This window comes from Geotrypetes seraphini, chromosome 3 (genome assembly GCF_902459505.1).
Source record: "Geotrypetes seraphini chromosome 3, aGeoSer1.1, whole genome shotgun sequence".
Taxonomy (NCBI): Eukaryota; Metazoa; Chordata; class Amphibia; order Gymnophiona; family Dermophiidae; genus Geotrypetes; species Geotrypetes seraphini.
Genome location: NC_047086.1, coordinates 9,646,005 through 9,670,910, shown reverse-complemented (window position 1 = coordinate 9,670,910; position 24,906 = coordinate 9,646,005). Strand labels below are relative to the sequence as shown.

Genomic DNA, 24,906 nt, shown 5'->3' with positions numbered 1-24,906 from the left:
CGTGAAAACTCAGGTATGGCCTCTTTTTAGAGGACTGTCTGGGTGCCTGGATGGATTTCCCAAACCCGGCAGTTTGTCGTGCTTTTGGAAAGCCCTGAGCTTATGCTCAGAAGTCCTCCAGATGCACCACAAGCTCGGGGAAGAAGAGAGGATTGTGTGAGGGTGGTGCCACGTTTCCCTGTTGATAAAGTTATTTGGATGAATCATGCTAAGGGCTCCTTTTATGAAGGTGCACTAGCGTTTTTAGCGCACGCACAACTACCGCTTGCTTAAAAGGAGGTGGTAGCAGATAGCGCGTACTAAAACCCCTAGTGCACCTTTGTAAAAGGAGCCCTAAGTCAGCTACCGACTCATGGCAATATGCACAGTGAGGAATCCACCCTGTGATGTTTCATGGCAGTGTACAGGAGTGATTTGCCATTGCCTTCTCCCGTGCAGTGTGCAGTTCCACTATGTCGCTGCTGCCCAATATAGGGTCCTAAAGTTATTTAGATAGTTATTATTAGGGTTACCATACATCTGGGAAATCCCGGACATAACCTCTTTTTCGAGGACTGTCCGGGCTCCCAGACGGACTTTCCAAAACCCAGCATTTGTCCAGATTTCCTCTTGGAAAAAAGAGGACGCCTGGTCCTGCCCCATTCTGCCTCCGGCTCTGCCCCATTCCTCCCCGTGCTCCGCCCCCCCCAACCTCCCTGAGCTTGAAAGCCACATCTGGAAGCCTTCTCGCATGCACAGACATCGCCGCAATGCCATTACACGCATGCATGTGTGCGTACGACTTAATCACGGTGATGGGCACGCATGCGCAAAGGCTTCCAGACGAGGCCTCTGAGCTCAGGATTTTCAAAACCCGGACAAACTGCTAGGTTTTGGAAATCCCTCCGGGCGCCAGGACAGTCCTCTAAAAAGAAGACATGGCCGGGTTTTACGATAACCCTATGCATCTGGAGAGCCTGAGCGTGACGTGGGAAGAAGAGAGGAGGCTCGGTGGGGGTGCGGCACGTGCCTGGGGTTTCCCATGGTAGTTATTGTCGATGAAGAGTTTGTTCCTGTTGATAAAGTTATTCAGAGAGTTCCATGCCTCTTATTGAGGGAGTGTTCGCCTCTGGCGCTGTTGATAAAGTTATTGAGAGAGTGATGGCCGCGGCCAGGTCGCCCTTGGCTCCTCTGCGCTGTCTCGTGCGGTGTGTCCGGCATGGGAGCAAAGTGGCGCCCACTGCGCGGTGTTGCCTCCGGGGTGAGTAGCTGGCAGAGGCTCCCCAGAGAAGCGCAGGCGGAGCGCGCCGGACCCTCAGACTCGCTCTCGTGCGCGTGAGGCGGCTTCAGTGAATGGCTGGGAATGCGGGGCTCGAGCCTCTCTTAGCCATGGTGGGGGGAGGGGGGATTTGGAAAGGGGCTTCATGGTTCTCACTCCCTCATGTTGCCTCTTGATGGAAGCAATGGACAGCATCATCATCATAAGTACCTGATAGAAACCAAAGAGTAGCAACGTTTCAGAGCTGGGCTTGTGATGTCATAAAGCCAAGAGCCAGAGTCATCAGTGATGTCACAGTGGGCTGATTGGCCTATATTGTTCATCAAAATGGGACATCTAGGAATTGTCAGTCCCGCTCCCAATTTCTTCCATTCATTTTTCATGTACGCATAATATCTTATCAATTCATAATGGTAACCATAACATAACATAAAAAAAACACACAAAGCACACTATACGCAGAGAAAATGTTAATTATCGTTTATATTGGGGGGGGGGGGGGTTCAAAGATGTCAAGGCAGGTGACTTTAAAATATGCAATGTCACCTCAGTAACTATAGTAGACAACAGATATAAATTCTCAAAACTGATCACTACATTGAAAATAAAATCATTTTTCCTACCTTTGCTGTCTGGTGATTTCATCAGTCTGGTTGTGTTAAATTCTGAATGCATCCTTTCATTTCTTTCTTTACTCAGGCCCAACAATTGTCCCTTTCTATTCCCTCCCTCCCTCCTTCCTTCCTATATCTTTAGTGCCCCCAGTGCTCCTTCCTATATCCTAAGTGCCCCTTCTCATGTCCTTAGTGCCCCTTCTCATGTCCTTAGTGCCCCCAGTGCCTCCTTCCCATGTCCTTAGTGCCCCCAGTGCCTCCTTCCCATGTCCTTAGTGTCCCCACTGCCTCCTTCCTATGTCCTTAGTGCCCTCAGTTCCTCCTTCCTATGTTCTTAGTGCCCCTTCCTATGTCCTTAGTGCCCCCAGATCCAGTGTCAGTTCTCCTTTGTACCTTTGTTCCAGGTCTCCCTTTCCCTCCTCTGTTATGATCTTGCCTCTCTCTGCTCTTCCTCAGGGTCTCTCCCCCTCTTTCTGCACCTCTCATAGTCCTGCCTCCTGTCTTTCCCCTTTGGTCCAGGTCTTTCTCCTGCTTACAACCCCCCCTCCTTTCTCTGCCTCTTTCTCTCCTTCCTTCCTCCCTCCCTCCTTCCTATATCCCCCTCACTGCCTTCCATCCTTTGTCCCACCCCCCTCCCCTGAAGCCAGCCAGCCTGCCTCTCCCTCACTGCCTTCCAGCTTTTGTCCCATCCCCTCCCCAAAGCCAGCCAGCCTCCCTCCCTGCCAAATCTGAGAAAGCTCAGTAATCAACAGCCTGCCTTGTCTGTCTGCCTCCCTCCGAAGCCTACCGCCGATTCTTCTGCTCCCCCCTCCCCCAGTCCACTGCCACCCGGTGTTACTTCCTGCGCGCCGCAACAACCGCAGGAAAGGCATGTCCAGGCGCAGGCCCAGAAGCCTTTTCCCCGATGTCAATGCTGACGTTGGAGAGGAAGTTCCAGGCTAGCCATGCAGCGATTGGCTGGCCCAGAACTTCGTCTCCGACGTCAGAATTGACGTCGGGGAGAAGGCTTCTGGGCTGGCGCCTGGACATGCCTTTCTAGCTGTTGTTACGGAGGTGGGCGGGGAAGCAGGGATAGAATCCATTCTCCAGCAATCGCCTGTCCCGTGTCCCCATGCACAGCTTCGGGATGCCGTCGCTGAAAATGGGACATTTCGGCGTCCCAAAGCTGTGCATGGGGACAACGGGATAAGGGATCTGAAAAAGGGACGGTCCTGTTCAAATCGGGACGTATGGTCCAAAGTCTTGTTATTAGCAAGCTTGACTTCTGTAATGCTCTATTTTGGGGCATTACAAGAGCAAGGATTCAAAATACAAAATACAGCCGCTGTATACAAAATACAGCCGCTAGGCTGATCACTGAGATATCAAAGTATAATCGTATCACTCTGGTGTTAAAAGAAATTACATCGGTTGCTGATTGAGGCTAGAATTGAATTTAAGGTTCTAACTGTAATATACCATGTGCTTTATGGTGTGTTATCATGGTGCCTTGTCCAAATTTTGAAAAGATACACTCCACATGACCAGAGGGCCACCGCTTGAGCGGACTGCTAGGCACGATGGACCACTGGTCTGACCCAGCAGTGGCAATTCTTATGTTCTTATGTATGGTCTTCCAATTAAAGCAATAGATACCTATACACCGCTTTCAAACATAGCGAAGCTGTTGGCTTCAAGGTGCCTGCCCGTTGAATATGAAAGCAACAAAAATAAAGGGATAATCGCAAACTTCAAACGTGATTACAGGTCACTCGTCCTAAGATATGTGATAGCAGTGATCGATGCCCCCGAGCTGCTGATCTCGCGAGAAAAATGACGGTGCTTACATGGTACTCCGTTTAAGCGCACGTGGCAAACCAATCCGAAGAGCTTGCACTTAAGCGGAGTTGACTGTATTCCACCTTTAAAGCATATCAACACCTTGAGATCAAACTTTTTTTCAGTGACTGCACCCTCCCTCTGGAATTCTAGCTTTATTGAAGACGACTGTGAATCCAAGGCTTGTTGAGACTGGTGAAATGACTTTTTGTTGTGCAGGAGTTAAGATATGAAACTCCTTGGTGGGTCAGATATGAAAGGGCATGTTTAGAAAATTACTTAAGACGCAGTTATTTGTCGATGCCTTTCTCTAGCCAATAATTTTTCTCTCTGGCAGAGTTGATGAACTATTCGTGATCTTTACTATGCAAGCTGTGGTATTAACGCTCCCCCTCTCCTCATTAGAAAACAGATCGAATTCCCTCCTCTGCATCAGACCAAATCCTTCTCTTCCCCCCCCTCAACACAGCCCACCTTTCTTTACTTTTTCCCCCTCCTCCCCCCCTCCCAACGATCCCTTCCCCTCCTCTCTTACAATATGCTTGGCTCCCCCTTCTCACAAATTCTATTGAACTCTTTTACGGTAAATACCATATATGCTCTGTATTAGTCCTTCCTTACTTAAATTATCAATGTAAACTAGTTTGACCCTTCGATTGACTTGTTATGTTCTTCTTTTTCAACTGCACTGTATGTAACTCACCTATTTGTTGTGAACCGCCTAGAACTCCCTGGGTATGGCGGTATACAAAAAATAAATTATTATTATTATTATTATTATTTTGTAGACATGATTTCTGAGGATTGTTTTTTATTTTATCATGTTTTTGTTTTAAAATTGTGTATGTAAATTATGTAAAACAATGGTTCCATCCAAGCTGAATATCAGGTTCTTTATGTTAAAATTTGCTGGAAATAAGTTCTGGTGAGAATAATTCAGAACGGAGTTTTTCTTAGACCAAGGATGTGTTTCCTGTGACAATTTTATAATTGCCATAGAAGTTCCCTGAGTTTTTCTCTTGGAACACTGAGGTCTTTTTTCCGTATATTTCAGATACCTGTCTAATTGAAGTCTCTGGTAACGGGATATAGTATATGAATATCTTTTTAGTGGCTTTATGTAAATTATGTAAACCATTTAGTTTTAAACGGTATAGAAAATTTTGAAATAAATATATATTACATTACATTAGTGATTTCTATTCCGCCATTACCTTGCGGTTCAAGGCGGATTACATCCAAACTAAAACAAGAATTACATTTCAACTTGAAGTAATAGATTAAACGTTGAGATAAAATTTTAAGGGAGAATTCGCGTTTTAGATAATGTTTGGTAATTAGAAAAATGAAAGAGTACTAAGGGTTTATAGAGTGTTGGATATTGGGTTAGGATTGTTGTGCTGGATAGGTTTAACGTGTTTTTGAAGAGTAAGGTTTTAATTTTTCTTGAAGGTTTTGTAATCTGTGGATGAAGATAACAGTGGTGAGTTGTTTGTCCAACTTAGCTGCTTTGGAGGCTATTAGGTTGTCGTAAAGTTTTTTTCGTTTGACATTTTTGGATGGTGGGTAATAGAATAGCGAATGGGTTCTTCTGTGTCTGATTGAGGAGGGTTGATTGAGTCTGTTATTCCAGTAAGTTGGGCTTTCTCCGTTGATAGCCTTGTAAAGTCAGCAGTAGAATTTGGAAGCCAATGCGAGTCATGGTATGCCTCTGTGATATGGTCATATTTTTTTAGTGAATAGACAAGTCTCAGGGCTGTATTCTGCACAGTCTGCAATTGCTTCATCATGGTTGCGGGACATGGTAGAAACATAGAAACATAGAAAAAAGCAGCAGAAAAGGGCTATAGCCCACCAAGTCTGCCCATTCCAAGTATCCCCTCCCCTGAATTTACTCCCTTAAAGATCCCACGTGAGTATCCCATTTTCTCTTAAAATCCGTCACGCTGCTGGCCTTTATCACCTGGAGTGGGAGTCTGTTCCAATGATCCACTACTCTTTCGGTGAAGAAGTACTTCCTGGAGTCGCCATGAAACTTCCCTCCCCTGATCTTCAGTGGATGCCCTCTGGTGGTCGAGGGTCCCATGAGCCGGAAGATATCATCTTCTGACTCGATGCGTCCCGTGATGTACTTATATGTTTCAATCATATCTCCCCGTTCTCTTCTTTCCTCAAGTGAGTACAGCCGCAATTTTTTAAATCTTTCTTCATACGTGAGATCCTTGAGCCCCAAGACCATCCTGGTGGCTGTTCGCTGAACCGACTCGATCCTCAGCACGTCCTTTCGGTAGTGTGGTCTCCAAAACTGAACACAGTACTCCAAGTGAGGCCTCACCATGGCTCTGTACAACAGCATCATAACTTCAGGTCTCCTGCTGACGAAACCTCTGCGGATACACCCCATCATTTGTCTTGCCCTGGAGGAAGCCTTCTCCACTTGATTGGCAATCTTCATGTCCTCACTAATGATCACCCCTAGGTCGCGTTCCGCCGTGGTCCTAACCAAGGTCTCACCATTTAGTACATAAGTTCTACGCGGGTTTCTCTTACCCAGGTGCATTATCTTGCATTTTTTAGCATTGAAGCCTAGCTGCCAAGTAGTTGACCATTGTTCCAGCAACAGTAGGTCGTGTGTCATATTATCAGGTAATAAGCTTTTGCCTACTATGTTGCAAAGTTTGGCATCGTCGGCGAACAGTGATACCCTTCCTCTAAGTCCTTGCGTCATATCTCTTATGAATAAGTTAAATAGAATCGGGCCCAGGACCGAGCCCTGCGGCACTCCACTGATCACATGCGATGCTTCGGATGGGGTACCGTTCACCACCACCTTCTGAAGTCTACCGCTCAGCCAATCCCCAACCCATGTAGTTAGTGTCTCCTAATCCTATCGATTTCAGCTTGTTCAGTAATCTTCGATGAGGGACGCTATCAAATGCTTTACTGAAGTCCAAATATACCACGTCCAGTGACTCTCCGGCTTCCAGTTGTCTAGTAACCCAGTCAAAAAAGCTAATCAGATTAGATTGGCAGGATCTACCCTGGGTGAACCCGTGTTGGTGTGGATCACGCAGTAGGTATAGTATGTAGGTATAGTATGTTGCAGTAGTCCAGCATCCCAAGGATTAGAGATTGTACCAGTAGTAGGAATTGCTTCTTTTCGAAGAATGATTGGATTTTTCTCAGATTTCTCATGGTCATGAATTATGTCTTTATTATTTTGTTAATTTGGGGCTGCATGTTACAGCTTCTGTCAATCGTGATTCCAAACAATTTTAAAGTAGGTTGTATTGGGTATGAAAATGAATTTATTACAAGATTAGTTAACGTTAGAGTTTTGTCATTTTCAAGTAGAATGAAATTTGTTTTGTCAGGGTTAAGTTTTAATTTATGCTCTGTCATCCATATAGCCACTGATTCGAGGGTTCTGTGTATTGTGTTTGCTATGAAGGATTCTGGTTGGTTGAAGGGTAGAAGAATATCCTGGAACTCCCCAACCCCTACTTCCTCCAGATCCTCCCAAATTTTTAAACTATCCTTCCCTTCCATAAAAGGTATTTCCCATGTAGGCAAACTTGGGTCATCCCTCCCCTTTAGATCTGGAATAACCTCACCTCCCCTCTCCGAACCTCAAGCTCCCTCCAACTCTTCCGCAAACACCTAAAAACCTGGCTATTCTCAAAACTGTAACACTTCCCCCCTCTTAGGCCTCTCACCTTCCCCCTTTACACCTAACTCTTTAATCTCTCCACTGTAGTTCCTCTCTCATCTTTCTTCCTGTAAACCGTGCCAAGCTCCGCATTCGTGGAGATGGTGCGGTATATAAACCCAAGGTTTAGTTTAGTTAGTTTAGTTTAATAGTGATGTCATCTGCGTAGCTGTATGAAATTATGCCAATATTATCCAGGTAATAGCTGAGGGAAGCTATATATATATTGAATAGAGTAGGTGATAGGGGTGATCCTTGGGGAACTCCGCAGGGGTTGGACCTAGGTTCTGATTTTTCTTGCATTGTTTTAACTCTGTAAGTTCTTGATTGTAGGAATCCTTTAAACCATGCAAGTACTTTGCCAGAGATTCCTATTGAGTCGAGAGTTTGTAGAAGCAAGTCGTGGTCGACCAAGTCAAAGGCTGCAGAAAGGTCTAATTGTATCAGCAGTATTTTTTTGCCTGTACTGAGGTATTGTCTTGCAGTGTCCATTAGTGTTCCTAAAAGTGTTTCCGTGCTGTATTTGGCTCGGAATCCTGATTGTATGGGGTGGAGTATGTTGTGATTCTCTAGGAAAGAGGCTAGAGTTTTGGCTACGAGACCTTCCATCAGTTTAATGTACAATGGGATTGAGGCAATGGGTCTGTAATTGGATGGTTGGTCTGTTGCTCCTTTAGGGTCCTTTAATATCGGAGTTATTATGATTTTGCTGAGTTCTGGTGGGAAATAACCCTCTAGTAGTGAAGAGTATATCCATTGTAGAAGCAGGGAGCAGAATAATGTGCTTGATGTTTTCAGTAGGTATATGGAGCAATGGTTGAGGTCACAGGCTGCATGGCTATATTTATTATAAAGATTGTTGAATTCTGTTCAATCTATAGGTGAGAAATGGGACCAGGTTCTATCTGCTGCAACTGATTCTTTATCTATTGGTGGAAATGATGACTCTATGTGTGAGGGTGTTCTGTTGAAAGAAGCTCTGATAATTGCGATTTGTTTTTGAAGTAGGAAGCTAGGAGGGTGGCTATAGGTGGGGGCGAATTGTTGTTCTCTATGTAAGGTGTTGTGTTTGAGAGGTCTTTTAGTAGCTGGAATAATTTTCACAGAGGGAGGTAAGGGAGGGTCATTGGTGTGGGCAGACTTGATGGGCCTTGGCCCTTATCTGCCGTCACTTTCTATGTTTCTATCTCCAGTTTGTTTCGAGTAGTATGTCCTTCTTTTTTCTTTCAGTTTTTGTTTGTACTTTTGGTTTGTTGTTATCCATGCTGTTTTTATAGAATCTTGGTCTCTTTTTCTCCATTTTCTTTCCAGTTGTCTACATTGTCTTTTGAGTTGGAGTAGTTCGTTGTCAAACCACTTGTCTGATTTTCAGAGGATTTTGGTTTTTAAGTTTTTCTGGAGCTAGTTCATTGAGGGTGGTCTTACTTAGCAGGTTCCATTTAGAAATGAAGTCTTTAGGTGTGTAGTGTTGTATTATGGAATCAGAATAGGCCCGGGAGCCTTAGGTCCCTCCTGGGGGCGGGGCCTTGGGCACATGGTAGGGTTGGGCCCATGTGCCTCAGGCCCCGCCCCCAGGTGGGACCTAAGGCTCCCGGGCCTATTCTGATTGGCCCAGGCACCTTAGGCCCCACCAGTAGGCGGAGCTTTGGGACGGATGGGCCAATCCGGCCTCATTTCGTCGTTGGCTGCCTGCTGGACAGGCGGGTTTGGCTCCCGTCTGTCCGGCCAACTACAGAAAGGTACGGGGAAGGTGGTGGGGGTCGGCCAGGGGGGTCACGGGTCGGCTGGGGGGGGCGGTCGGAGGGTCTTGGGGGGGCGGTTGTTGGGGGGAGGGGGTTTGCGTCGAGGGCAGGAGGGCCTGGGATCCCTCCTGCCCGTAATGTAGTGCGGGGTGGAGTTAGGGGGTTGCCGTGGCCAGGAGGGTTTGGGCTCCCTCCTGGCCCAAAAAACTAGCGGGGGGGGGGGTCGCCAGGGCCAGGAGGACTTGGGCTCCCTCCTGGCCCGATATTGCCGGGGAGTTGGGAAATCGGTGGGGCAAGAGGGCTTGGGCTCCTTTTTGCCCCGATCGTGTCGGGGAATCGGGGAGGCAAGAGGGCTTGAGCTCGATCGTGTCGGGGAGTCGGCGGTCCTTCGGGGTGGGGGTGCGGGTGCATGCGAGTGGTCCTGCGGGGAGTGAATCGGACATCGGGGAGGGGGGGGAACTATGTAAAAAAAATTTTGTACAACGCGCTCACGCGTATACCGCGCAAGGGTATGCACGGTTTGTAAAAACACGTATAACGCGCGCGTTATATGCGTGAAAATACGATACTGCCCATTTCACTAACACTTCTTTGGAGCTCTCTTGTTTTACTAAAATCCACTTTAGTGCCTATCTTCATTCTGTGCCTTTGGCTCAACCTGAGCCACTTCCCTTCCTCTCATGGTCTTACATTACCCTTTGCGGAAGGCTTGGCAATGGGTTTGTAAATTTCATTCTCTCAGTTCTACTATCTCCCCCTTCTTGCTTCTACGCTTTAATGGGAATTTCCTACCTGTGGTGGATGGGGCCAGTTTTGTTTGCTGGGAAGCGAGGGGGATTCATTATTTGTTTCAATTGGTGGACGATGAGGGGAAGATTGTCTTTTGACACATTATGTCTAGAATTTAATATCCTTCGAACTGATGGCTTTGCTTATCTACAACTCCATCATTATATTGCTTCATTGCCACCCTGCCATTTGACGGCCTCTTGTCAGGAGCTGCTGTCCACAGCTTTTACCCTTGGATCACAGCTCCCTGTTCCCCTTAAATTTCCTCATAGACACTTGAAGGATGAATCTCCTCTGCTTGACCATGTCAAATTGAGGGACGCTTGGGCTTGTGATCTCTCTGTAATATTGCCTGATGATGTTATTCTCTGCGCTGTATGCAAATTGCCTGCTTTTCGCAAATATACTACTTTTTGGGAACATTATAAAGTGGTTTTACGCTTGTATATTTCTCCTAAAAGGGCTCACCTTTCAGAGTTCCGAGCATCTGCTGCTTGTCCCCGCTGTGACGCTCCTGAAGTGGGTTTGGGACATATGTTCTGGACCTGTCCAGTTATACAGTCCTTTTGGGAAGCTATTTTTCTTTTTGTGGAAAGTATTTGGAAGCTACTTTTTGGTGTTCCCCTGCATTTATTTCTCCCCTCATTTCTTTGGTGGACTGTAGTGATAACCCTCAAGTGTATTTTGCTCAAGTGGCTGGAAAGGGAGGGACCTGCCTGTTCCCTTTGGAGAAGTCACCTGATCACCCTTTTGATGTAGAAACATAGAGACGTACAAGACTTTTCTTCACTCCTAGGACGCACTTTCCAACGTACCTGAGAGCCTTTTGGAACACTATGACTCCGGTGGCACGTAGCCGCCTCCTGAATTGCTTCGAACTGCTTCCTATACCTGTTGATGGTTTTGGATATCTCTGCTTTTTTCTCTTGCTTGGATATTCTGGGTTAGACTTGAAGGAGGACTGGGAAGGGGGTGGGTTGGGGGGATATAATTTGACTTTATCTTGAGCTTACTTTGTTGTTTGATGCTTCTTGTTGCTTGTTATTGGTCTATCTCCCTTTTATAGTGTTGGGGATACTAGGGGGCATGTGGGGTTGTGTGGGTACGGGTGGTTTCATAGTGCTGTTTTTTATTGTCAAAAAGTGAGCTTGCTTTCTGTATTTCTCGATGCTTTTGTACTTTGTCGTGTTGAGCTCAATAAAATATATTTGACAATAATTTTTTTTATAGAAAAAAATTGCTTTTAACTCCCCTCTTCCTTTTCTCTCTTACCCAGCCACTGATATTTTCTTTAAAAAGAAAATCATTTCCTCTTCTCTTCATGGCTTACCTCCCATTCTAGTCACGGTTTCTTTTTCTTTCAACATCACCTTCTTGTAGACCTTTTTATCTAGTTAGGGTGGTTCATGAAGCCCAGTTACCAGGAAAGGAACATTTGCACCGTAGTGTTGAAAAGCTGGCTGGACATTTATTTGGCAAGCTGTTTCCAAGTCCTGCAGTAGCCCTTCTCCAATCCTGTCTTGTTTATGGGGGACAGGGCTGAGAGTAAGGGCTCCTTTTACAAAGGTGCGCTAGCGTTTTTAGTGCACGCACCGGATTAGTATGCGCTACAAAAAAACTACCACCTGCTCAAGAGGAGGCAGCAGCGGCTAGCACGCGTGGCTTTTTAGCGCACGCCATTCCTCGCATTAAGGCCCTAACATATCTTTGTAAAAGGAGCTCTAAGATATAACTGTCCTGCACCTTAACAATGAGGTGTAACTGTTTACCCGCCAGCCATGAGGCCCTTATGAATGACTCAAACAGGAATACGTTTGTTTATAAGATTCTTGATATACCGACTTCTGTGGTACGGCCAAGGCGGTTTTTATATGACATACCATTTTAGTCACTCTTCTCTGGACCCTTTCAAGTAGTACCATGTCCTTCTTCATGTACGGCAACCAGTGCTGGATGCAGTACTCCAGGTGAGGGAAACTACAGACCGGTGAGTCTGACCTCAGTACCGGGAAAGATGGTAGAGGTGCTGATAAAGGACCATATCATTGATCACTGATCCTTGACGGACATGGTCTGATGAGGACCAGCCAGCACGGTTTCAGCAAAGACTGATCTTGTTTGACGAACTTGCTGCACTTCTTTGAGGGAGTAAACAGACAGATAGACAAGGGCGACCCAGTCGACATTGTATATCTGGATTTTCAGAAGGCGTTTGACAAGGTTCCACATGAACGACTACTTCGGAAAATTGCGAGCCATGGATTCAAGGGAGAAATACTCACGTGGATTAAAAACTGGCTGGAGCATAGGAAACAGAGTGGGGGTAAATGGACAATACTCGGACTGCAAAAGCGTGCGGTGCCGCAGGGCTTGGTGCTTGGATCCGTGTTCTTCAACATCTTTATAAACGATCTGGACATTGGTATGACGAGTGAGGTGATTAAATTTGCGGACTATACAAAGTTATTCAGAGTAGTGAAGACACAGGGGGATTGCGAAGATCTCCAACGTGACATAATCAAGCTTGAGAAATGGGTATCGACATGGCAGATGAGGTTCAACGTGGATAAGTGTAAAGTGATACATGTTAGTAACAAAAATCTCATGCACAAATACAGGATGTCCGGCTTACCTTTATCCACATGTTTATTCACACCTTCAAAGAAGTCAAGCAAATTGGTGAGGCAAGATCTCCCTCAGCTGAACCCATGCTGACTCTGTCTCATTAAATCATGTTTGTCTATGTGTTATACAATTTTTTTTTTAATAAGTTTCTACCATTTTGCCTGGCACTGAAGTGAGGCATTCCGGTCTGTAATTTCCCAGATCTTCCCTGGAGCCCTTTTTTAAAAATCAGTGTAACATTGGTCACCCTCCAATCTTCAGATACTACAGACAATTATAGAGACGGGTTACAGATCACTAACAGCAGGTCAGCAATTTCATTTTTGAGTTCTTTTAATACCCTGTGACGTATACCATCTGGTCCTTGCGATTTATCACTTTTTAACTTGTTGATTTGGCTTAGTATATCTTCCAGATTCACCGAGATTTCTTTCAGTTCTTCCGCATCATCACCCTTGAAAACCATTTCCAGTTCAGGTAGCATTCCCCAATGTAACATTTAACCAGTCAATGTTGGGGTAATTGAAATCGCCCATTATTATAGTGTTGGGGCCCTTTCTCAGAATAATAATAATAATAATAATAATAATAACTTTATTCTTTTATACCGCCATACCCATAAGTTCTAGGCGGTTTACACTAAGAAGAGCTGGACAATCAGCGAAATACAATCATACAGTAAAAATACAATTACAAATGATTAAAACCCTTATTAAGTAATAAATATGTTGAACAAAGTGGTCTTAATAAACTTCCGAAAAGAACAATAAGACATAGCCTGGTGGATACATTTACCTAGCCAAGATTGCAGTTTCCCTGCTTGAAACGCTAAAGTCCTATCTAAGAAGGTCTTATTACCCATTAATTTTTGAATATACAGGTGAGAACCTCTCGTTTCCCTTGATGATCTATACAACACAAAATGAGGAAAAAGATAAGCTGGAGACAATCCCGATATCAGCTTAATGCAGATGCAAGAAAATCTGAATAATGCCTCCAACGGCAGCCAATGTAGTAAACGATAGTATGGACTAATGTGGACATTCTTTTTTTAAACCAAAATCAGTCGGACAGCCATGTTATGAATTATCCTCAGTTTCCTTAAAATTTTCTTGGGAGCTCCCAAGTAAATGATGTTGCAGTAATCCAAAATTGATAAAATTAGTGCCTGTACCAATAATAGAGGGTCAGGGGAAAAACCCTACTCTTCAAAAAATACATAAAACCAATATAACACAACCAGACATGTCCCAAACTCCTCCTGCAATACTATCTACTCCTGAGCAAATTAGAAAATGTTCAAACTATTCCTTAAGTACTTCTTAATATCTTAATAATATGTACTTCTTAATATCATAACAATTCTTATGTAATCCACCTTGAACCGCAAGGTAAAGGCGGAATAGAAATCACTGATGTAATGTAATTGCCTTCCTGAAGTTCAGTAGACTTTCTAATGATCTTAAGCGGGTAGGTAGTTTGTTCCAGAGGCGTGGTAGGTGGTGCAAAGAAGATCTTTATCCCAGGACAAGCAGGCATGATATTCTCACATGTGGGTGACGTCATCTACGGAGCCCTGATGCAGAAGCATTTTCAAGCAAACTTGATTGAAGATTTAAGTTTGCTCTGCTGCTCCACACGTGCGTGCCTTCCTGCTCCACTAGGGGGCGCATCCCCTCGTGGTCTCCAGTTCAAAATTTTCCGCTGAGCCTAGAAGTCGTGTTTTTTCAGGCTCTGCCCCAACTGCCTTCTAGCACCAAGATTTTTCTTGTTTTTTCTCGATTTAGTCGCTGTGCGCGAGTTTTTTCTCTTTTCAACTGTTCCTGCTTCGTTTTTCACCGACCCGGAGGCTTCCGGGTCCCCGTGGCCGCGTGGCGATTCGAGCCGCGGCCAGTTTCGATTCTATGTCCCGGCCTTTGACCGGCTTTAAAAAGTGCTCCCGGTGCGAGCGGCTTCTTTTCATCACAGACCCGCATCGCCGGTGCATCCTCTGCCTGGGGGCTGCTCATCCAACCGACTCCTGCCCCCAGTGCGCTACTTTCCAGAACCGGGCCCTCCGTCGAAGGAAAGCCCGCATGGCGAATCTTTTCGCCCCGGACCAACCCTCTACCTCGGCCTTGAGGTCGGCCCCGGCCTTGACCTCGGCCCCGAATACCACGGCATCGCCCCGAGACTCGAACCCGAAGTCCTCGGGACAACAGAAGACCTCGGCTCCGGTTAAGTCCCCTATTCTCTCTTCAGGTTCTGTACCAGCAAAGAAACCAGCCTCGGGGACGCCGGCGACGCATGGCGGAAGTCCCATGCGTACAGCCCCGGCGAAGCCCTCCAAGCCTTCGGGCCGTGCCTCCACCACACGGGAATACTCTGATACGAGGTCGCCCCCGGTGGAGTGCACCGAGGCAGTGGACATGCCCTCGATGCTGTCCGTGCCCGTTTTCCAGGACCTACTCCGAGCGATGATCTCGTCGGAGCTGTCCGCTGCAATGGCCCATTTGCAACCGGCCTCGACCCCGCAGACCAGCCTGAGCCTCGCGTCGAGCCACCTCGAAGAAAAGCGCGCAAGCTTCGCCGCATTCCATCCTCCTCGGACTCCTCACCGAGGCACCCGAGGCGCTCTCCCTCCACAGACCGCCGCGGCGCAAAATGTAGTGCTAAAACGACAGAAACCTCGAACCGCCGTACCTCCAAGAAGGCCCGGGATTCCCCCACTCTACGAGGCCGTTCACCTCGTACGGGACCGCTAAGGGTGGCTGAGCTATCACTCTCCAACCCACACATCCTCCGAACTCCCCCTCGGACCGGGACCCCGACTCGAGGTTGCAGGTTGTCACCGAGGGAGTCCGGGTCGAGGTCACCGATTCGACATCGATCGGTACCTCGAACCCCGACATCGTCTCCGAGGGGCTCCTCGAGACGTCGGAGATCTACGACCCCGGAACACTTTCACAGTACTTCCCCGGTCTCGGAGCGTGGATCGGAGCAGGAACCTCGATACTCGAGGGAAGCCTCCCCATCCTTCTCCACCCGACGGAGGTCTCGTTCACCGACCCCGCACGGGGCCTCGAAATCATCTCGCCCATCCTTCACTCGCTTTGTCCAGGACATGGGCCACGCTTTAGACTTAGACCTCCAGTCCGACTCCAGATACTCTAAGGAATACCTAGCGGAGCTGGATATGCCATCACTGCCCAGAGAGTCCCTCCACTTACCGCCTAACCCGGTACTCCAACAGGCCTTCTTCAGGAACCTGGAGACCCCCTACATGGTCACAGCTGTACCCTCCAAAATGGAGGCCAAGTACCGCACAGTACCCTACCCGGGATTCGAACAACCACAGCTCTCCCACCAGTCGCTGCTAGTAGAATCCTTGAAAAAGGCCCACCCATCCTGAGTCTCAGCCGTGGTCCCCCCAGGCCGAGAAGGCCGAACCCTAGACAAGTTCGGCAGGAGACTATATCAGAATGCCATGATGGCCTCTAGGGTGCAAAGCTACACTTTCACCTTCACATCCTACCTCAAACACCTCATTGGACTATTGAGAGCCTTTGAGTCTGACCTACCGGCCTCCCGCCAAGGAGCATTTGGCCTGCTTTTAGAGTCCCTCTCCAACCTGCGCCTCCATCTATTCCACGCGACCTACGATGGCTTCGAACTCTCCTCCAGAGAGGCAGCCTTTGCTATCGCCATGCGCCAACTAGCTTGGCTGCGCCTGGTCGACATGGACCCCAACCTACAGGACCAGTTGGCTAACCTACCCTGCGTGGGAAAAGAACTGCTCGATGACACGATCGAGGCGGCCACAAAACGCCTCTCCGAACACGAACGCTCGTTTGCCTCCCTCGTCCGGCAAAAACCTAAACCGCCCGCGCCCAGGCCGTTCAGGGCCCCTCCACGCCGCTACCCACAAAAATCCACCCCTCCCTTCTCGCGGCCTCCACCCAGGCGTCCGCAAGCCCACCACCGGGCCATGCCCAAGTCCCAACCGCCTGCGACTTCCAAACCACCCCCGTCCTTTTGACGGGATCCGCGGAAGGGGGGCGGGCCCCCTCCACCATAGTCCCAGGCCTCCTTCCCATCGGAGGTCGCCTCAAAGCCTTTTACCCTCGCTGGGAACAAGTCACGTCGGACGCATGGGTCCTTGGCGTGATCTCATCAGGATACTCTCTCAACTTTCGGGCCATTCCTCCAGACAACCCCCCAAGGAATTGCCCTCCCAACCGGACGCAGCTATCCCTACTCCTCTCCGAGGCTCAAGACCTGCTTCGCCTCAGGGCAGTGGAGCAGGTTCTCCCCGACCAACGGGGGAAGGGCTTCTACTCCCGTTACTTCCTGGTACCGAAAAAAAACGGGAGACCTACGCCCAATACTAGACTTGAGACGCCTCAACAAATTTCTAGTACGGGAAAAATTTCGGATGCTGTCCCTTCTGACCCTCTACCCCCTGATCGACGAGGGCGACTAGCTCTGCTCCCTCGATCTGAAGGAGGCGTACACCCCGCCCACCGCAAGTTCTTGCGTTTTCAAGTAGGGGACTGGCACCTACAATACCGAGTCCTCCCCTTCGGCCTAGCATCATCACCTCGGGTCTTCACCAAGTGCCTCGTGGTGGTCGCAGCAACCTTACGCTCCCAGGGCCTCCAGGTATTCCCCTACTTGGATGACTGGCTGATCAAAGCCCTGTTCAGGGAAGCGGTTATCTCAGCGACCCAACAGACTATTACCTACCTACAAAATTATACAAAATTATACAAAATTATACAAAGTCTGGGGTTCGAAATAAACTTCCCAAAATCCCAACTACGCCCCTCGCAGTCCCTACAGTTCATCGGGGCCACGCTGGATACGGTTCGCCTCCGTTCCTTCCTCCCCGCTCCGCGCCTAGAGGCGTTAGTAAGTCTGAGTCGAAGGATCTCTCTGCTGACCTCGGTATCAGCTCGACAGATGATGACTCTCCTAGACCACATGGCCTCCACCGTCCATGTCACACCCTTCGCCCGCCTCCATCTGAGAATACCTCAATGGACCCTGGCTGCCACGTGGTCTTCGGTTCATACTTTCACCTCCCACTACTGTCTGGACTCACTGTCCAGAAGCGATGGCCGATTCGGCCAATCGGTATTGCGAAATCTATTTGCTTAAATTGCCAACTTCCCTCCATCCCTCTTCAGTTAGCTTGGAGGTCACCCACATGTGAGAATATCATGCCTGCTTGTCCTGGGATAAAGCACAGTTACTTACCGTAACAGGTGTTATCCAGGGACAGCAGGCATATATTCTCACAACCCGCCCACCTCCCCGAGGTTGGCTTCTTTGCTAGTTAAGTGAACTGGACACCACGAGGGGATGTGCCCCCTAGTGGAGCAGGAAGGCACGCATGCGTGGAGCAGCAGAGCAAACTTAAATCTTCAATCAAGTTTGCTTGAAAATGCTTCCGCATCGGGGCTCCGTAGATGACGTCACCCACATGTGAGAATATATGCCTGCTCTCCCTGAATAACACTTGTTACGGTAAGTAACTGTGCTTTTTCAGAATTTCTCTAGGTGGAGGGCATGTCCTGAGGGCATATGTAATCGCTTTTCTTCTTGTGAGCGAAGCGGTTGATTTGGGGTGTAGGGCAGAAGTTTGTAGGTCATATAGGCCGGAACCACGTTGTGGAAGAGTTTGTAGGCCATAACTAGGCCTTTGAATATACAGGCAGTCCCTGATTTACAGACACCCGACTTAAGTACAACTCATATTTAAGAACACAGTTGCAGCTTCATTTGATTTCACTGAGAAGTATTTTCAGTGGCATAGACTCCTATACTTCTGTAGCGGATTCAGGAATGATGCATGGCCACATTAAGAACAGTGTGTGGTTGTGCATGCTGTACCTTAAAGGGAACAGTGGTAGGGACAGTTGGCCCTTTTCTTAGCTGGGAGCAGAGGGAAGCAGCAAGAATCTGAAAATCTAAAAGTTCTGAGTTACATACAAATCAGACTTAAGAACAGCTTTAAAAAAGTAACTCGTTCTTAACCCAGGGACTGCCTGTATAAGAATAATCAAGCCATTGTGACATCACTGATGAGGTTGGCTCTTAGGCATTGGTGGAATGAGGCATTATGCCATCACAATATGAGCTCTGGAATGTTGCTACTCTCTGGGATCTTGCCAGGCATTTGTGACCTGGGTTGGCCACTGTTGGAAACAGGATACTGGGCTTGAGGGACCTTCGGTCTGTCCCAGAAGGGCAACTCTTATGTTCTTATGTGAGTCAAGTATAGCCAGTTCCCGAGTTATAGATGCCCAACCTTGAGTATGACTCGTACTTAAGAACGCAGTTGTGACTTCATTTGATTTCACTTAGCTGTATATCCAGCGGCACAAACTCCTACATTTCTCTTGTATCAGATTCAGGAATAATGCAGAACTACATTAAGACCAGTGTGTAGTTGTGCATGCTGTACCTTAGAGGGAACACTGGTTAGGGACAGTTGGCCCTTTTCTGAGCTGGGAGCAGAGGGAAGCAGCAAGAATCTGAAAATCTACAAGTTGTGGGTTACAGACAAATCCGACTTAAGAACAGTTTTAAAAAGTAATTTGTTCTTAACCTGGGCACTGCTTGTACATAATTTATTGATAGCCAGTGGACAGTGCACAATGTTGGGGCAATCAGGTCTCATATGTGGAGATTCTTTAGGAGTTGGGTGGTATTTTGTGCTTCTTGTAGTTGATGGAAGTTTTTTTATATTGAGCCCATTTAGGAGCGTGTTGCAGTAGTCCAGTGTTTCTCAAACACGCGGTACGCATACTCTTAGGGGTACGCGAGCCGCTTGTTGGGGGTACGTGGCCACCACCAAGGATATTACTTGCCCACTGAAGCCGCCGTGGATCCCTCCTTTCTGCTCTCCACCCTCCTGTCAAACCTGCTGCCAGGGATCTCCCCTCCACTAATGCTGACCCATAGGGCTTCCCTCTGTCAGAGCTGACGCCAGAGGAAAGCCTTTCGGGTCAGTGGGGGGGTCCCAGTTACCTCCTTCTGCCTTCGGCGGCTCTTGTTGCAGGGACGCACACATAGCTGACCCAGAAACCTCTCCAATGTCAGTGTTGATGTCAGAGGGAAGGCTTGTGGGTCAGCCATGTGCAAAGTATGAATCACTGCCTGCACATCCATGCAATGAGTGGCGCTGAAGGCAGAAGGAGCGAGTGTGTCTCAAGCAAGTAAGGGAGAGAAGGGATATGATCTGGGACAAAGGGAGAAAGGGGGGGAAAGAGCGCGTTGGGACATGGGAGGAGCACGATTTTGAGACACAGGCTGGAAGGCAGGGAAGTGGTGACACGAACTTGGGACACAGAAGGAAGGGAGGGGTGTGAGCATGGGACACAGAAGGGAGTGAGGAAGAGGGGACACTATCTTAGGACATAGGAGGGATGGAATAGAAAGGGAGAATTGGGCATGAGTGTGTGAGTGAAAGGGAAAGAGATGGTGCACATGGGTAAATGAAGAAAGGAAAATTGAGCATAGAGAGAGAAGAGAAAGGTAGAGATACATGGGAGAGAGAGAAGTGTTGGATATGGTGGTGGAGAGAGAACAGAGGGACAGATTGAAGGGGATGCAAGGGGAGGAATGTTTGACATAGTGATGGAGGGAGAGATGTGGCATTGTGCTGGAGAGGGGTGATAGAAGGAGAAATGGGCATGGGGCTGGTGGGCAGTGGTGAAAAATGCTGCACATGATCTGGGGGATGAGAGAGGGAGAAATGTTGGATGTGGCAGTAGAGGGGGTGGGAGAGATGCCTGGATCTCTCAAGACAGATGGACAGTGAGAGAGACAGAGAGAGAGAGAGAGATGTTGGTTGGGGAAGGGAGAGGGGTCCAGAGGAGAGGAAGCATAAAGGAGGCAGAAAGAAAGAAATATTGGAAATGCAACCAGAGACTCATGAAATCACCAGATAACAAAGGTAGGATTTCAAGCCTCAAATGTTGCAAACAGGTCAGTCTTTGAGGAGGTCCCTCGTGAATAATTTGTAGGAGATTTGCACACAATGGAATTAATATCCATGCATATTGGGGATCTCCTGAAAAGCTGACCCTCTTGCTCTGTAGGAAGCTGTAGTCCCTGGCCTCTGCTGAGGATGTCTTGGACTATGGGGAGGAAGGGATTGCAAATAAAGGCTTGACACCAGAATACAGGCCTGGTTCTGATTGAACTGGAAGTCCCAAGGAGCAGGAGAAAACTGCCCAGATACTTGAAGACAATGCTGACTAGAGAATTCCTTCCAGCTACTTCTTTTCTCCTTGCAGCGTACACAGCTCGCACAGCAGAGGTTGTGACTCCTAATTCTTTAACACACACCAAGTTCAAGGCCCCTGAAGTCTGTGATGGTCCTTTAGAGCATTATGATGTTCTGACAGCAGCAGGCGAGCTAAGGAAAGATGAGCACCAAAGAAAAGTTATGCAACACTTACAGCAGCTACACGAGGACCTGAAAGGATTTGCCAGTGGTTCCAGCGGCATTCTTGCCAAGGTGAGCTGGCCTTTAGTACTCTTATAGCTTGTCAGGTCTTGGGCTGTGCTGTTGGCACAGCGAGGTTGCCCTTTGACCTTAAAAGGATAACTGCTATGATTGGGGACTTCTTGATACAAGGGATCTTGGAAATCTAAGTGATGTTTTTTAAAATTGTTCCATACCACATATGACTTTTGTTTAAACTAGAGAATGACACGGTGACAAATTTTTCCCCCGTCCCTGCAGGAACTCAATTTCCCCATCTCATCCCCGCAAGTTTTGCCACTGTCACTGTCCTTGTTACTGTTCCTGCCCCATTCCTGTGAGCTCTGCCTTAACTGCACAAGCCTCGAACACTTATGATTTAAAAGGGTTTGAGGCTTGTGCAGATGACGACAGAGCTTGCAGGAATGGGGCAGGGACAGGAAAAGAACTCACTAGGACGGGATGGGAAAATTTGTCTCCGTGTCATTCTAGTTTAAACCAGTTTCTATTTTGTTTTCCCTTTGTGTTTTTATACCAAAGTTTACAGCAAAAATAAAAGTGTAAACTCTCTCTAGCTCTGTACATATTTAAAGGAGGACTTCTTTTGCTTCAGGCTTTAATTTCTTCCTGCTTTGATAATGACTAGAATTTTATTTATTTATTTTTTTTTTAAAAGATAGTTGGTTTTTTAATTGGACTGACTTGGTGCATTTTTTTTTTAAACTAGTTTTTGAACGCGAAGAAGAAAAGGAAATTTTTTTTAAATTGGACCGACTTGGTGCATTTTTTTAAAAACTAGTTTTTGAACGCAATGAAGAAGAAGAAGAAATTTTTTTTAATTGGACCGACTTGGTGCATTTTTTTAAAAACTAGTTTTTGAACGCAATGAAGAAGAAGAAGAAATTTTTTTTAATTGGACCGACTTGGTGCATTTTTTTTAAAACTAGTTTTTGAACGCAGTGAAGAAGGTATTGCCTTTGAAAGCTACTCAGACCCTTTTGTCTGATACCATGCTATAATGAATTGCAATAATCCAATGTACTTATTACTAAAGAATGGATGAGAACATTAATGGCAGAAGGAAGTAAAAGATGAGAAATTGAATGAATAAGGTGTAGTTTATAATAACTACATTGTATTACAGTAGAAATTTGTGTTTGGAAAGTTATCTTTGAATTAAAAGTAGCACCTAGAATTTTCAATGTTGTTGAAAGTTGAATTGGAGTATTGGAAAGTAATCGATTGCAATCCTTCTTGACAGGGAAGGCAGTTGGAATGTTTTCAGGCAATGCCACCATGGTAGCTTATGTAAACAGACGAAGCACCAGAAATGCGCTTCCCTATGCCTGGAGGCACAGATGTTATTCCAATGGGCAGAAGTTCACTTACAGACCCTCTCAGTTGCCCACTTGGAAGGGTTAGAGAACGTCCACGCCAACTTTCTCAGCAGGAAAACTGGATCCAGGGGAGTAATCTCTGTCCTATAGAGCATTCACCCTCATTGTGCAATGCTGGGGAAGACCGGATAAGGATCTAATGGCTAAAGCCAAGAACATAAAGGTGGATCGCTTCTACAGTTGAAGAGCTGAGCAATGAAGTGCAGGACTGGATGCCCTCATTCAGCCCGGTTCACGGAAGTTTCGCCCCCCACATTTCGCCCCCAGCAATTCGCCCCTCACATTTCGCCCCCGCACATTTCGCCCCCCGGATGTTTCGCCCCCACACATTTCGCCCCCGCACATTTCGCCCCCCGGATGTTTCGCCCCCACACATTTCGCCCCTGATTATGTGTACTGCACATTTCGCATTGGGCTAGTTTAGCGCTGGCCACTACGCTAAACTGGTCCCCACGCGGCCCGCGGCATGTGAGGAGGGAGTTGCGGCCCGTGGCCTGGGGGGGGGGGAGGGAGAGGCCGGCCCGGAACGCTGTCGCAGCGCCAACGCGACCCGCGCCCTAGGAGGAAGGAGTCGCCGGCTCAGAAACGCCGGCGCGGCTACCGCCGCGACTCCTCTCCAGCGGCGACTCCTCTCAAGCAGCCCCCCCCACCCTTTACCCTGCCCCAGCCACACGAGGAGAGAGCCGGGAAGCAGGGCGCAGGGAAAGCGCGACGCTCCCAAGCAGAAGGTACGCCCGTGCGGAGCGGACCGCTCCTTTCCGCCCTCCCTTTTTTTTTTTTTTTTTTAAACATCGGGAGCCGAAGCTCTCTCCTCGTGTGGCTGGGGCAGGGTAAAGGGTGGGGGGGGCTGCTTGAGAGGAGTCGCCGCTGGAGAGGAGTCGCGGCGGTAGCCGCGCCGGCGTTTCTGAGCCGGCGACTCCTTCCTCCTAGGGCGCGGGTCGCGTTGGCGCTGCGACAGCGTTCCGGCCGGCCTCTCCCTCCCCCCCCCCCAGGCCACGGGCCGCAACTCCCTCCTCACATGCCGCGGGCCGCGTGGGGACTGGCGGCCCGCGGCGTCGACAGCGTTTGACCGGCGCCACGAGGCGCTGTCGTGCAGGGCCAGCGATTCCCTTCCTCCGCGTGGGAGGTACTGGATCCAGTGGGGGGGGGGGCCTTCATGGTAGGAGTACAGCCCTCTCACTTCTGCCTTCTAAAATGGCTGTTGTCCTCTTGCAGCAGCTAATGGTATTAACAGGAAGTGCCGTGAGCAGCTGCGAAATGTGCGGGGGGCGAAATGTGCGGGGGCGAAATGTGTGGGGGCAAAACATCCGGGGGGCGAAATGTGTGGGGGCGAAATGTGTCTGGGGGCGAAATGTGGGGGGCGAAATGTGAGGGGCGAATTGCTGGGGGCGAAATGTGGGGGGCGAACCTTCCGGATCCCATTCAGCCCTGGCCCTCTGATCTACCTCTCAATGTATTTCTTCCATAGACCATGGTGGGTCGGATCATCCACAGGATAGCGAACCATCAGGGGTTAGTGATTCTGGTAGCTCTGAACTGACCTCACCAGCCTTGGTATGCAGATCTGGTGTGTTTCCACAGAGGCACGTCTCTCAAGCTGCCGGTTCACCCAGGGATCCTCAGTCAGGGCCTAATTCCCATGGAGCATCCAGAGCACTTTGGTCTTATAGCATGGCTCTTGAGCATACGGCCGTGATTCGGAAGGGTTACTTGGAAGTTGTCATCATGACTCTCCGTAGACTGAAAAAGCCTGTGACATTTGTGGCTTATATGAAGAGCTGAAAGGCTTTCCAGTTATGGTGTGCCAAAGAACAGGTGGAACCTGAGATGGCTACTATCCCCATGATTCTAATATTTTTACAGGCTGGTCTCAAAGGGCCAAGTGAATTTGTGTCTCAAGGTACTAGTAGCCATTCTGTTGTGTTTTGGGGCCCAGAAAAGCATACTCTTCCAGACGTCACTCAGTTTTTGAAGGGGGCCCTCAGATTACAACCCCTGTTGTGCAGGCCATTCCCATCTTGGGACCTCAATGTAGTTCTGAAGGGCCTATCTTGGGCCTATCTGCTGGAAGCGTCTCTCTTGGATCTTATGGTTAAGATTGTGTTTTTGGTCGCCATTGTCTCAACGAGGCAGACCTCTGAGTTACAGGCCCTTTTCTGTAGGGGACCCTTCCTCCGGTTTATGGAGTCAGGCGTTTCTCTGTAGAGGGTGCCTCCTTTCCTCCTGAAGGTAGTTTCTGCCTTCCCTATCAACCAAGAGGTTAGTTAACCCACTTTTCACCTCATGGGTTCAGCAAAACAGGGCAAGATTTGGCAGAGTCTGGATGTATGTTGAGTCCTCTTGCACTACTTGGAGAGGACTAATGATTCCCAGCTTTCTGATCACATTTTTGTGCTAATCAGCCACTTGAGACGAGGCAAGCCAAACCCAAGGCCTTGATTGGCAGATGGATTTGCATGGCAATTTCTTCTTTCTACA

General features: G+C 48.0%; 1 protein-coding gene across 1 annotated transcript in view; it reads left to right on the top strand.

Moving 5' to 3' along the window:
• The first annotated feature begins 1,057 nt into the window (after nucleotides 1-1,057).
• Nucleotides 1,058-24,906, top strand: part of AFG1L (AFG1 like ATPase) — a 283,959-nt gene continuing 260,110 nt past the window's right edge. Inside the window, exons 1-2 of the mRNA XM_033936142.1 lie at nucleotides 1,058-1,240; nucleotides 20,841-21,064. Of these exons, the coding sequence (XP_033792033.1) occupies nucleotides 1,081-1,240; nucleotides 20,841-21,064 (384 nt within the window). The 5' untranslated portion in view covers nucleotides 1,058-1,080. The remainder of the gene's footprint in view (nucleotides 1,241-20,840; nucleotides 21,065-24,906) is intronic.